Genomic DNA, 11,413 nt, shown 5'->3' on the forward strand with positions numbered 1-11,413 from the left:
AGGCCTGGGGAGATGGCTCAGTTGGAAGTGTTTGCCCTGTAAGCAGGAAGACCTGTGTTCCTCTCTAACCTACACACCACTCCCACCCCTGCTCCAGTTTTTAAAAAAGGTCCGGCATGGTGGCTCATATATGTAATTCCGTTGCTGGGGAGGTGGAGACAGGTGGATAGTCCAGCCTAACTGGGGTGTCCCAGGCCCGGTACAGATCCTCCTCTGGTAGCCTTGCCTGCTCTGGAACTTTCTATATAGACCAGGGTGGCCTCAAACTCATAGATCTGCCTGCCTCTAGCTCAGGAAAGTTGGTGTTAAAATCTTGAACCACCATGCCACATGCTTAGTTTCTTTTTTATTGACTTATCAATACGTAAAAACATTACTTAATCATGATAATGCTGTCTTGCCAGTTCATTTATTTTGGCTTTGAACGCGTTATCTTTTGAGCTCCAATTTTAATGCAGTCTCTACTAGGTGCTAGCATGTGCCCCAAACACCGCATAACCCTCAGTTTTAACGCCCAGTTCCGTTGCCATGGCGACCCGCGGAGAGCCTGAGCAGTGTAGCTGTCAAATCTTGCAGCAGCCTTGGGCACGAGCTGGAGGAGGCTCTGATTCCAGTTGCGCATGCGCGGGTCCGGGCGGCGTTCCTAGCTTGCCCTCTCCCGAGTCCTGGACCCGGCGTGTGGCTGACGTAGGAGACACACCCCCGGAAGCTGTCCCCGGGAGCGGAAGTGGCGGATGGCTTAGAGGCGTGAGGGCTGCGCGTGGAGTGGACCCATGCGGCTCTGGTGGCCGTGAGCGGAGCCGGCTTCTTGGTGAGTGACAGCCCGGGACGGGTCGCTGAGAACCAGGCGCGGGGCTGCTCGAGTCGGGGTCTGGGAACCCCCTTGCACGAGAGTGAGAGAGAGCGGCTGCCCCGTGCCCGGCGTGAGCACTGGACACGCCCCAGTGTTTTTAACTTCCTAGCAAGAGTTGGCGGGAACACTGATACCAAAGTCTGATACACGTTTAGAGCTGACAGATGTTGAAAAATTAACGACTTTGGTGTTGGGCTCACGAATTCTACAAGCTTTACCTTTGTGGCTCTGGACAGGACGCTACTTGACTTGTTTACGGAGCTTGCAGTGTAAGCGCTACAGATCACCGCACAGAATTATGACGCAAAGGCCACTCCATGGAGTGCTTAATGCAAGGCACCGAGATTCACATACTGGGAAATCTACATGTGCACTTTGGAAACGACATACTTTTAATTAAATCATTTTTTTTAAAAGCTGTGCGTTGAAGTACTGGGGTGAAATTGAAATGCATTATTCTGTTCAGTGCTGTGTCTTTGGGGCTAAGTGTAATATTCATTTATCTAGTTAATACTTGTATGCCTCACTGTCCGCTAGCCACTATTGGAGCCTCTTGAGGGTGGCGTGTAAGTTAGCAAAATAAAGAGTCCTGTCCACGGAGCTTACATTCTAGTTTGGGGAAGACAAATAAAAAACAGAACATGTGAAGTAAACTGGTGATAAATTAGAACGCCATGGTGGAAAACAAGGTAAGGGTTATTGGGAGCTCAAGATGCAATTTCAAAAGAAGTGTGTTAGGATAGGCTTCCCAAAGTAAATTGCCTTTGAGCAAATAATAGAAGGAGCCGCAGGAATTAGCTGTATAGATACTTGGGGGCGCAAAGCCCAGATAGAGATTGCCCCTTTGTATTGGGCAAAGTGTTCCGAGGTGGATGGGCCAGTGGACAGCAGGGAGGCGTGTGTGACTGGACTGGAGCGAGGAAGGGGGAACCGTATTTAGAACTCGCTGACAGAGAGGCTAAAACAGTCAGGAACATTGGCGGATTGGATCCTTTTAGTTGTTTGCGAGTGAAGATAATTACCTACTTAATTTCGGTAAGATTTCAGCTTTTAGCAGCCACTAATTAGTATGTGAAGTTAATGACTGAAAGTAGACTTTTTCCAGACTAGAATATCCTTGAGATCTAAATGGAGGCGCAGTTCCCAGTAAGCATAGCGTGAATCCAGACAAATGAGCGCAGTGTAATAAGTTTTTATTTGCTCTTAGGGTTTTTGTACATGCAAAAATCACCCTATTTTTGGCTCCCGATTCTAAAGCGGTTCTCAACCTGTGGGTTGCGACACACACACATCGGATATCCCCCATATCAGATATTTACATTATGACTCGTAACAGTTGCAAAACTACAGTTATGGGGTCGCAACGGAATAGTTTTATGACTGGAGGTCCCCGGTATTAAAGGGTCTCAGCATTAGGAGAGTTGAGAACCACCGCAAGCTTTTCTAACTGTTAGGTGATGTGGGTGAGTGTCTGTGACGATTAATCTCCCCTTACATGTGACCTGTGAATAGCTGTGGCAGATAAGATGATTGAGAAGATGCCTGATGCGCTAAGGGTCTTACAGATGGGCGGACAGAACTAACCCGAGATAAAACATGGGGTGAGAGGTTTGCTCAGAGGACCGGATTGAGGAAACACCAACATCATGAAGCCACATATGTGGTCATAGCTAATCTGTATTTCTCATTTTATACTTCTTTGAAATTCATTTTGCTAGGCATACAAAGAAATGAGCCTGACCCATAATTTTCATCCTTAAATGTTTGCTTTTCGTGGGATGGTAATTTAGTTGTCTTTTTTTTACGTCTAACAAATTTTGAGATAAAAAAAAAACATTTATTGAATGCAAGTGCAGTGCGTAAACTTAAGCACCTGCTTGGTTCCCTGACAGGTGACACGGGTACCATACAGTGCTCTGTTTGCTGGAATGTAAGCGCTTGCCCAACAGTGTCATTAAGATAAAAGCATGTGTCTTTCTTTCTCTTAGCCTTTTCCTCTCAACAAGATAGAAGTTCTGGTTTCCTGGGTAGTAGGATTTTTTTTTTGTTAGTTTTCTTTTTTCTTTTTTGAAATTTTCTTTATTATGTGTGAGTATGTGAAAACACGGGGATCAGACGACAGCTTGAGGGGGCTATTCTTTCCATATACCACATGGGTTTGCAGGATTGAACTCGGAGTCAGAGGCTTGGTGGCAAGATTTTGTACCTGCTGAGCCTTCTCATCACCCTTGCCAGGCAGCATTGCAACCTAGAGTATAAATTAAATTCACTTATATTCTGCAGTTAAATTGAGGAAAAATTTTTCTTTTAGTTTAAAATTTTGGTTTTGGCGTCTGTTAAGTGTTGGTGAAAGAAGAAATTGCCAGATTTTATGGTGTAGGCACATGGATGTCTGACAAGGCCTAAGGAAGACAGGACGCTAAGAGATAGATCAGGAAAATATTGGACAGTTTCAGCATCACCAAGGAGGCCAACCAGTACAGTTGAGTTTGCAAACAGTATAATGAATGCATTGGTTAGCTTTACATGGCTGTGAGGAAACACTGGGATAAACAGTTTACTAGGAAAATGGTTTATTTTGGCTTCAGTTTCAGAAGTTTCACTTGATGGTGAGTTGGCTCATTGCCTTTGACCCCAGGGTGAATCAGACATAGTGGAGAGTGTGTGGAGAAAAAGGGCTGTTCAATTCCTGGTGCCAGGAAGCAAAGAGGAAGGAAGGGACCAGGGTCCCTTAGCTGCTCATTAACCTGACTTCCTTCCATCAGCTCTGCCTCTTAAAGTTTCTCCAACCACCAAGTAGCAACATGAGCTAGGAACCAACCCTTTCACACTAGGGCCTATGGGCAACATCAGACTATAACTAGGCTTACATTGATGGCTTACGTTGGTGACTGGTCACCACCAAGTATGTAAAGCAGCCCTTGTAAGTGTGTAAGTTGATGGCAGCAGAGAGATCAGGCCAGACTCGGGTGGAGGAGACACCCTCCTGGAGGGAAGGTGGGCTACAGAGGGAATTAAAAGCGCTAAAAGGCCACAGTGTGTTAGAGCTTGATCAGAGGTCGTGTTTAGCATGAAGCCGAAATGTGTACATGTGTATGTGTACACACCACCTTGTGTGTGGTGTCCAATCCGAGGAGCAAGAGCTGCCATTCACTGCTAAACATTCTCTGCTGTGTGCCACCTCTAAAAATGATGAAAGACCAGTTTTTTTTTGTTTGTTTTATGTTTTTCGAGACAGGGTTTCTCTGTAGCTTTAAAGCCTGTCCTGGAACTAGCTCTTGTAGCCCAGGCTGGCCTTGAACTCACAGAGATCCGCCTGCCTCTGCCTCCCAAGTGCTGGGATTAAAGGCATGTGCCACCACCGCCCGGCGGAAAGACCAGTTTTTTAAAATAAGAAAAAAAATGGATCTCAGTATAAAAGGAAATTTTCCAGGACATTGGTTAAGCTGGAAGGAGAAGAGCTGGAATTTGAGCCCAGGGTTGTCGGTTGTCTAGGCCTCTCCCCGGTATTTCACATTGCTTTTTTGTAACTGCTGCCGTCAGTCCTCGCATTGTCTGGGCTTGTGGAGTGTGATCAGATTCACTCTGCTGTCATCTCGTTCACCATGGAGTTGAGTCATGCATCGTTATGTTTTCTCTTCCCAGATTTTAACCTGGTTTGAAAATGAGTAAGCGCAGGAAGCTCCCAGCTCAGCCGTCTGCGAGTTCTGAGACCTTCAGCCCGGATGTCCTCGATGACGTCTGTGAGCTCTTTGCCAAGAACTTTTCATACTGTAAGCCACTTGCTAATGAGTGGCAGTTCCCAGCTCTTACGGAGGTTTTCACCTGTGACCACATGGAGTTCGATGCTTTTCTTGACTTGAAGAACTCCCTGAATGCAGTGAAAAACCTCCTGAGTGATAAGAAGCTGGATGAGTGGCACAAACACACAGCTTTCACCAACAAGGCGGGGAAGATCATTTCCCATGTGAAAAAGGCTGTGAATGCCGAGCTTTGCACGCAAGCCTGGTGCAAATTCCAGGAGATTTTGTGCAGTTTCCCGCTTATTCCTCAGGAAGCTTTTCAGAACGGAAAGCTGAATTCTCTGCACCTCTGTGAAGCTCCAGGAGCTTTCATTGCTAGTCTCAATCACTACTTAAAATCCCACCGGTTCCCCTGTGAATGGAGTTGGGTAGCTAATACCCTGAATCCATACCATGAAGCGAACGACAGTCTCAGGATGATAATGGACGACCGACTGATTGCAAATACCTTGCATTGTTGGTACTTTGGCCCAGATAACACTGGTGACATCATGAACCTGAACTATCTGGCTGGCCTTCAGGATCTCCTCAGCAGCATGCCCACTGTTCACTTGGTCACTGCTGATGGGAGTTTTGATTGCCAAGGAAACCCAGGTGAGCAGGAAGCTTTAGTCTCTTCTCTGCATTATTGTGAAGTTGTCACCGCTCTGACCACTCTCGGGAGCGGCGGCTCTTTTGTTCTAAAGATGTTTACGTTGTTTGAACATTGTTCTGTAAACCTCATGTACCTGCTAAATTGTTCCTTTGACCAAGTCCATGTCTTCAAACCTGCTACTAGCAAGGCGGGAAACTCAGAAGTCTATGTGGTATGTCTCTGCTATAGAGGAAGAGAGGCTGTCCACCCTTTGTTATCTAGGATGGTGTTGAATTTTGGGACTGAGATGACCAGGAAAGCGCTCTTTCCCCATCACGTGATCCCCAAAACTTTCCTTGAGCGCCATGAAGAGTGTTGTGCGTTCTTTCATAGATACCAGTTAGAGACGATTTCTGAGAACATTCGTCTCTTTGAGCGCATGGGGAAGGAGGAACAAGAGAAACTGAATAATTTAAGGGATTGTGCTGTACAATATTTTATGCAAAAATTTCAACTGAAGCGTCTTTCTAGAAATCACTGGCTCGTTAAAAAATCCAGTATTGGTTGTAGTACAAACACAAAATGGTTTGGACAGAGGAACAAGTATTTTAAAACCTATAATGAACGGAAGATGCTGGAAACGCTTTCGTGGCAAGATAAAATCGCCAAAGGATACTTGAATAGCTGGGTGGAGGAACACGCCGTGTATCATCCTGGGCAGAATTCCTTCTTAGAAGGGACTGCTTCCAGTCTCGAGTACCACTTATGGCGTATTTTGGAAGGAAAGAAACTGCCGAAGGTGAAGTGTTCTCCTTTCTGTGACGGGGAGATTTTAAAGACTCTTAATGAAGCCGTTGAAAAGTCCTTAGGGGAAGCTTCGGGTTTGGATCCCAAGTTCAGGCCCAAGCAGCGACACTACTGTTGTCACGTGTTTTCAGAGGAACTGCTGTTATCCGAGTTGTTCAGCCTTACCAAGTGCCTTCAGGGTGAGCAGACTGTAGAGCCCAGCAACCCCATAAAGTGCTTGTTTGTGGGTTCACCGACTCTCTGTGATTCCAAACTGCACCCGCCCCTGGAAGTCCACCTGCTGGAGTCCATCGAGCTCCTAACTTTCAGCTGTTCCTTGCTGCACGACGGCGACCCAACATACCAGCACTTGTTTTTGGAGTGCCTTCTTCACTCGCTGAAGCAGCTTCATACAGGAGATGTCATGATTTTGCCTGTGCTGTCTTGCTTAACCAGATTCATGGCCGGCTTGATCTTTGTTCTCCACAGCTGTTTCAGATTTGTCACGTTTTCTTGTCCCACGTCCTCTGAGCCCCTCAGGTCCTGTGCAGTCCTGCTGTGCGTGGGTTATCAGAGCCTTCCCAGTCCCGTTCTCCAGTACCTGCAGAACGTTAGCGAGCTGCTGAGCGCTTTGCTCCTCTCTGGTGCGCCCCAGCAGGTTTTACAGTTTGTGCCGATGGAGGTGCTCCTCCAGGGCACACTGCTGGATTTTTTGTGGGATCTGAATGCTGCCATTGCTAAAAGGCATTTGCATTTGATTATTCAAGAAGAGAGAGACAAAGTCAGCAGCAGCCTTGAGTCACAGAATTGAACACGTCACTGTTGAGATTCAGTTTTGTGACCTCCAGCTTCTGCCCTCTCTATTTAATGCCTTTCGTTTTGGAGAAATGCCAATTTTTGTATCAAAGGACATTAATGATGGAAAGTTACAGCTTGTTCTGATCTGAAGGATATATGTACTCATAGGCACCGAGTTCAGTGCAGGTAGGCACCATGTGCTGATGGTACTCAGCCTCTAATCATGTGACATCAGTATGTGCTTGGGGTGACAACACGCCTCTGCGTATGCCTGCAGAAGATTTGCAGTGTGTGCCTTCATTCAGACTTTTCCCCCAACCAATGCCTCTCATTGGCTAATGCTGTTAATGATTGTTAGAGAAGTCGTTCATGAAAGGAGGTGAGTGGCATCACCTCCTCGGCGTCACTGTTTACTTTGGAGCACTTGACCAAAGTGTCATAATGGATTTCAGGGATCTTTATACCAGATTTCTTGATAATTGCCACACATTGCCTTGATTTTCTTTTGATTGGAGTGAGAGTAGTGTGTTCTTGGGGTACTGTTTCCCTAGCTGTAACTGTCCAAGTAATAAGAGGACAGCTAGAAGCTGGAGCCCAAGGTCATGGTGCAGTGGGAATTATGTCTGGTAATTTATCATGACGAGCTTCTTTTCACAGTCTTGGCATTCTTAATGCCCAGTAAACAGTGAATGGAGAGATGATTGAGTTTTAGGGCTTCGTGTGTAGTTGTTCCCCGTGGGCTGTGTAGGAGCATGTTGATCGTAGTAAATATCAAGGGAGGTGTGGAACTTTCAGAATGATGGCAACACAGTTTTAATCTTTACTAAAGTTTTTAGTGTGAATGGCACTTTACTGAGATTATCCATGAAATGGTTATATCAGTTACACTTGATTTTCTGAGTTATATGTTTTTAATAATATAATGAACTTTTCTGGCAATCTGTTAATTTGTTACTTTGAAATTCTGTTAGGTAGATAATTATATCTTGCGTAAATTTTTAGGTATTTTTATTACTTATTATTAAAAATAGAAGTATTCTGTGATGTATTTGGTTAATAAATAAATTTTTTCATGCTCTTTGCTGTTTTTGAGTTCCATTATAATTCACAAATAAAGTCTTAAGCAGACATATTTTGTGTTCATTTTATTAAAAGATAATGAAGGAAGTTAAAAATACAAGCCGGAAACTTTTTAAGGAAGTTTGATCGGGAGGTAATGTTTCATTTCATTTGCATTCATGACGATTTATTCCTTAAATATTATATATGTATGGGAAATCCTCAGGGGAGTATTTAATTGTTCACTTAGGGGCTGGGGGAGAGGAGAACATGGCCCGGTGTGAAAGTGTAAGATTGTTTCTGAAGGAGCCTCATTTCCTGCTAGTGACTTACTTGATTAGGGTGGTTCTGGTTAGTGGCAGTCTATTAGTAATTGGTCACCAGGAAAGAAGCTACTCTTGGGAACGTTTTTGCTGCATTATTAGTGATAATGGAATTTATTTTTACTTATTTACACCATTTAATTAGGATATAGTTGGCAGTTTGAGTACTAATAGTAAAACTTGCTTTTTATTTTAAGTGTGTGTTTGTGTGTTAGTATGTGCATGTTTGTACAGGTGCCCCTGAGGGCCAAGGTGCCAGAAGAGTGTGTGGTCTCCTGGAGCCACCTGCTGTGTGTGGGTGCAGAGACCCGAACTCCAGTCCTCTGCAAGAACGGCAAGTGCTCTTAACTTCAGAGTCCCTAAAACTTGCTTTTTAAGAGCCTCAAAGATTGAATATTTAAAAATAGTAATCTGTGTTGGAATACAGAACATTTGAATGTATTAAAATAGTCTAATTTTTAGCATGGTGTGGAGTGGGCATTGAAGGAGAATGTCTCCCGTAGGCTCTGGAATACTTCACTCCCAGATAGTGGTCCTGTCTAGGGAGCTCTAGCACAAGTGGCCTTGCTAGAGAAAGGTTGCCACTGAGGGTGGGCTTTTAGGTTTCAATGAGCAGTTCCCAATTTGCTCTCTGCTTCCTGCTTGCCTTGCTTGCCTGCTGCCCCACTTCCCTGCTGTGATGGTGACAGACTCTTACCCGTGTAGAAATGTAAGCTCAGATAAATTCCCTGACACCCGTCTTTAAACTTGGGGAGTCTGGTGGGAGGGCAAGACTGAGGAAACAGCTTTGTTAATGAAGTGCTCATTTTGCCAGCATGACCAGGTTTGATTCCCGGAACCCATATTCAAAGATGGTTAATCTTAGCACTAGCATCTGATGGGTCTCTGGGGCTTGCTAGCCTACTGGGTGAGCTCCCAGGTCAGTGAGAGACCCTGTTCCAAAATAGTAAGATAGACAGCTAGCTCCTGAGGATTGACATTTGAAATGCCTGGCCACATAATCACCAGGGTGCACACACTCATGTTTGAAGAAATTCATAGTTTTTTTTTCCTATATAGTTAACTCAAAAGACTCAATTATTTGATAATGGAATTCCCTTGCCTATTTCTTTCAACTGATTTTGATTGTAGAACTAATTATATATAAAAAAATCAATACTGAGGTAAGAAAGGTCAGCCTTAGCTTAGGCTTGTTCCTAACTAGTTCTTAAATTACCCCACATCTTTAAATCTATGTTCTTTTGCATGGCTCAGTTATCTTTACTCTGTACAATAGTTTCCTGTGTCTAGCTGGCAACCCCTCCTTTCTTCCCAGAGCTGTGTCTGTCCGCACAAGCCCTGTGCAGCCTCTTCCTGCCCAGCTAGTGGCCATTCAGCTCTTTATTAAACGGGCCACAGTGACACATCTCCACACAGTGTAAAGGAATAGTCCACAACTATTCCACAACCGGAGTCCCTGTGATTCCAGCACTGGGAGGAGGAGACGTGAAGATCCCTGGCTGGCAGGCTAGCCAGTCACGCCTAATCGGGGAGAACCAGATCAATGAGAGACTCTGTCTCAGAGTTCCTGAGAGTGACACCCAACATTGCCTTCTGCCCTCCTCACCCCCCACAACATGACTACCCATGTATTAATAATAATACCCTCACAGGGCCTGGAGAGGTGGCTCAGTGGTTCAGAGTGTCTTGCTCTTCCAGGTGACCCAGGTTCGGTTCTCAGCAACCACATGGCCACTCACAACTATCTGTAATTCCAGTTGCAGGAGATTTGACCTCTATGGGCACTGGGCATGCGTATGGTGCACATACATACACATGGGCAACACACCCACCCGTACACATAAAATTAAAAAAGGCCTTATATATCTAGTTGTAAAGACAGGAGTCTGTTTTGTTTTTTGCTGAGGATACAACCCAGGACCTTGTTCTCTCTTTCCTCCCCCCTTTCTCTCTCTCTCTCCAAGGGTTTTCATTCAACTTTTGATCTTCCTGCCTCAGTGTCCTGAGTAGATGGGATTACAGGCTTGTCCCAGCAGACCAAGGGTAATTCTAGTTAATTTTTTAAAGTCATTAGATAGTCTTTGCTCTATCAGACGTTGACAGCTGGTAGCTCCTTCAGTGTTTGTTGAAATGACTCTTTGGTAGTTTGGTATGTATTTCATTCTGCTGCTTTGAAATCTGTTTGTCTATCTTACACTTGGATGGATCACTCACCCATGGGATTTTATTTTGGAACTGAATTTGTCATTTTAAAAATACTGGTTTGGAGTGGTACAGAGCTTGTAAATGTTGACATATTTAATTTCACAGTATCATAATTTCCATTTTCAAACAGTATCACTGATCTCGTCAGAAAAATCTAAGTAGTGCTTGAGGGTGGCAAACATTAATTTTCTAAGAGTCTCATTTTCACTTGAATGCTCAGATTGTTATCATGGCAACCAGTGCTGACTCTTTGAAATGACAGCTTACTTTATCCATTTCTGAGGAAATGTCTGCCAGCACTTCCTGAAGAGAGAGTTTGTCTCCTCTGAAAATGCATAACTGGGGGCCGAGGAGATGAGCAGTCAGTCGCTGTGTGAACTGAGGGCTGGAGCTTGAAACCCGGCACATCAGGAATGCTAAAGACGTGCCCTCTAAAGTCAAGATTTCATGAAGGTGGCTCCAGGGGTGTGGCTCAGGACTTCATAATTGTTAAAATTGTTGAAAAAAATTCGTCAAGGACAGTTTTGAGTAAAAATGTCTACCCCCCATGAGTGTATGCTGAGACACCAGCTGTTCTGCCTACTCCCGCTTCTGCAGCAAAAGTTTGACCCTTGACCTGTGAAAGATAAAAGGATACCTAATGCCTTGGTGCTGGCATGAAGGAGTCCGTGGTCTTCCTGAGGACTGCCGCTCTGGTTTTCCCCGCTCTACCAGCTTCTGGAAAACTCCCCCTTACCCCACTTCCTTTTCCTTCACCCCTCTTCCCTGTGATCTGAAGTGTCTTAGTGTTTCCGTCATCTGATCTTCTAAGCTTTGGTGAGGACGGTGTGAAAACAGCCCAGAGTGCTGTGCTCGGCAGGAAGTGCTCATTCACCCCCTAGACCGTTCCAGAGGCTTCATCTATTCAGTGTTTGACTTCTTGATGTCAGTGTTGGCAGATAGTCCTAGACTGTTTATTGGATGTAGATTTTCAGTTTTTTCCTGTTCATAGAATTATGTGATACTGTCTCAT

General features: G+C 44.8%; 1 protein-coding gene across 1 annotated transcript; it reads left to right on the forward strand.

Moving 5' to 3' along the window:
* Nucleotides 1–729: 729 nt before the first annotated feature.
* On the forward strand, nt 730–7,935 carry Cmtr2 (cap methyltransferase 2). The gene is made up of 2 exons (XM_041650156.1): nt 730–811; nt 4,499–7,935. Exon 2 carries the CDS (start codon nt 4,518–4,520, stop codon nt 6,825–6,827), a length of 2,310 nt encoding a protein of 769 aa, XP_041506090.1. The 5' UTR covers nt 730–811; nt 4,499–4,517; the 3' UTR covers nt 6,828–7,935.
* Nucleotides 7,936–11,413: the final 3,478 nt, after the last annotated feature.

Source organism: Microtus oregoni, unplaced genomic scaffold (assembly GCF_018167655.1).
Source record: "Microtus oregoni isolate MIOR12 unplaced genomic scaffold, Mior012 000004F_ref0000308, whole genome shotgun sequence".
Classification (NCBI taxonomy): domain Eukaryota; kingdom Metazoa; phylum Chordata; class Mammalia; order Rodentia; family Cricetidae; genus Microtus; species Microtus oregoni.

What these genes read in the sequence shown, in the direction of transcription:
- Cmtr2 (XM_041650156.1), top strand. Translation starts at nt 4,518, where the DNA reads ATGAGTAAGCGCAGGAAGCTCCCAGCTCAGCCGTCTGCGAGTTCTGAG.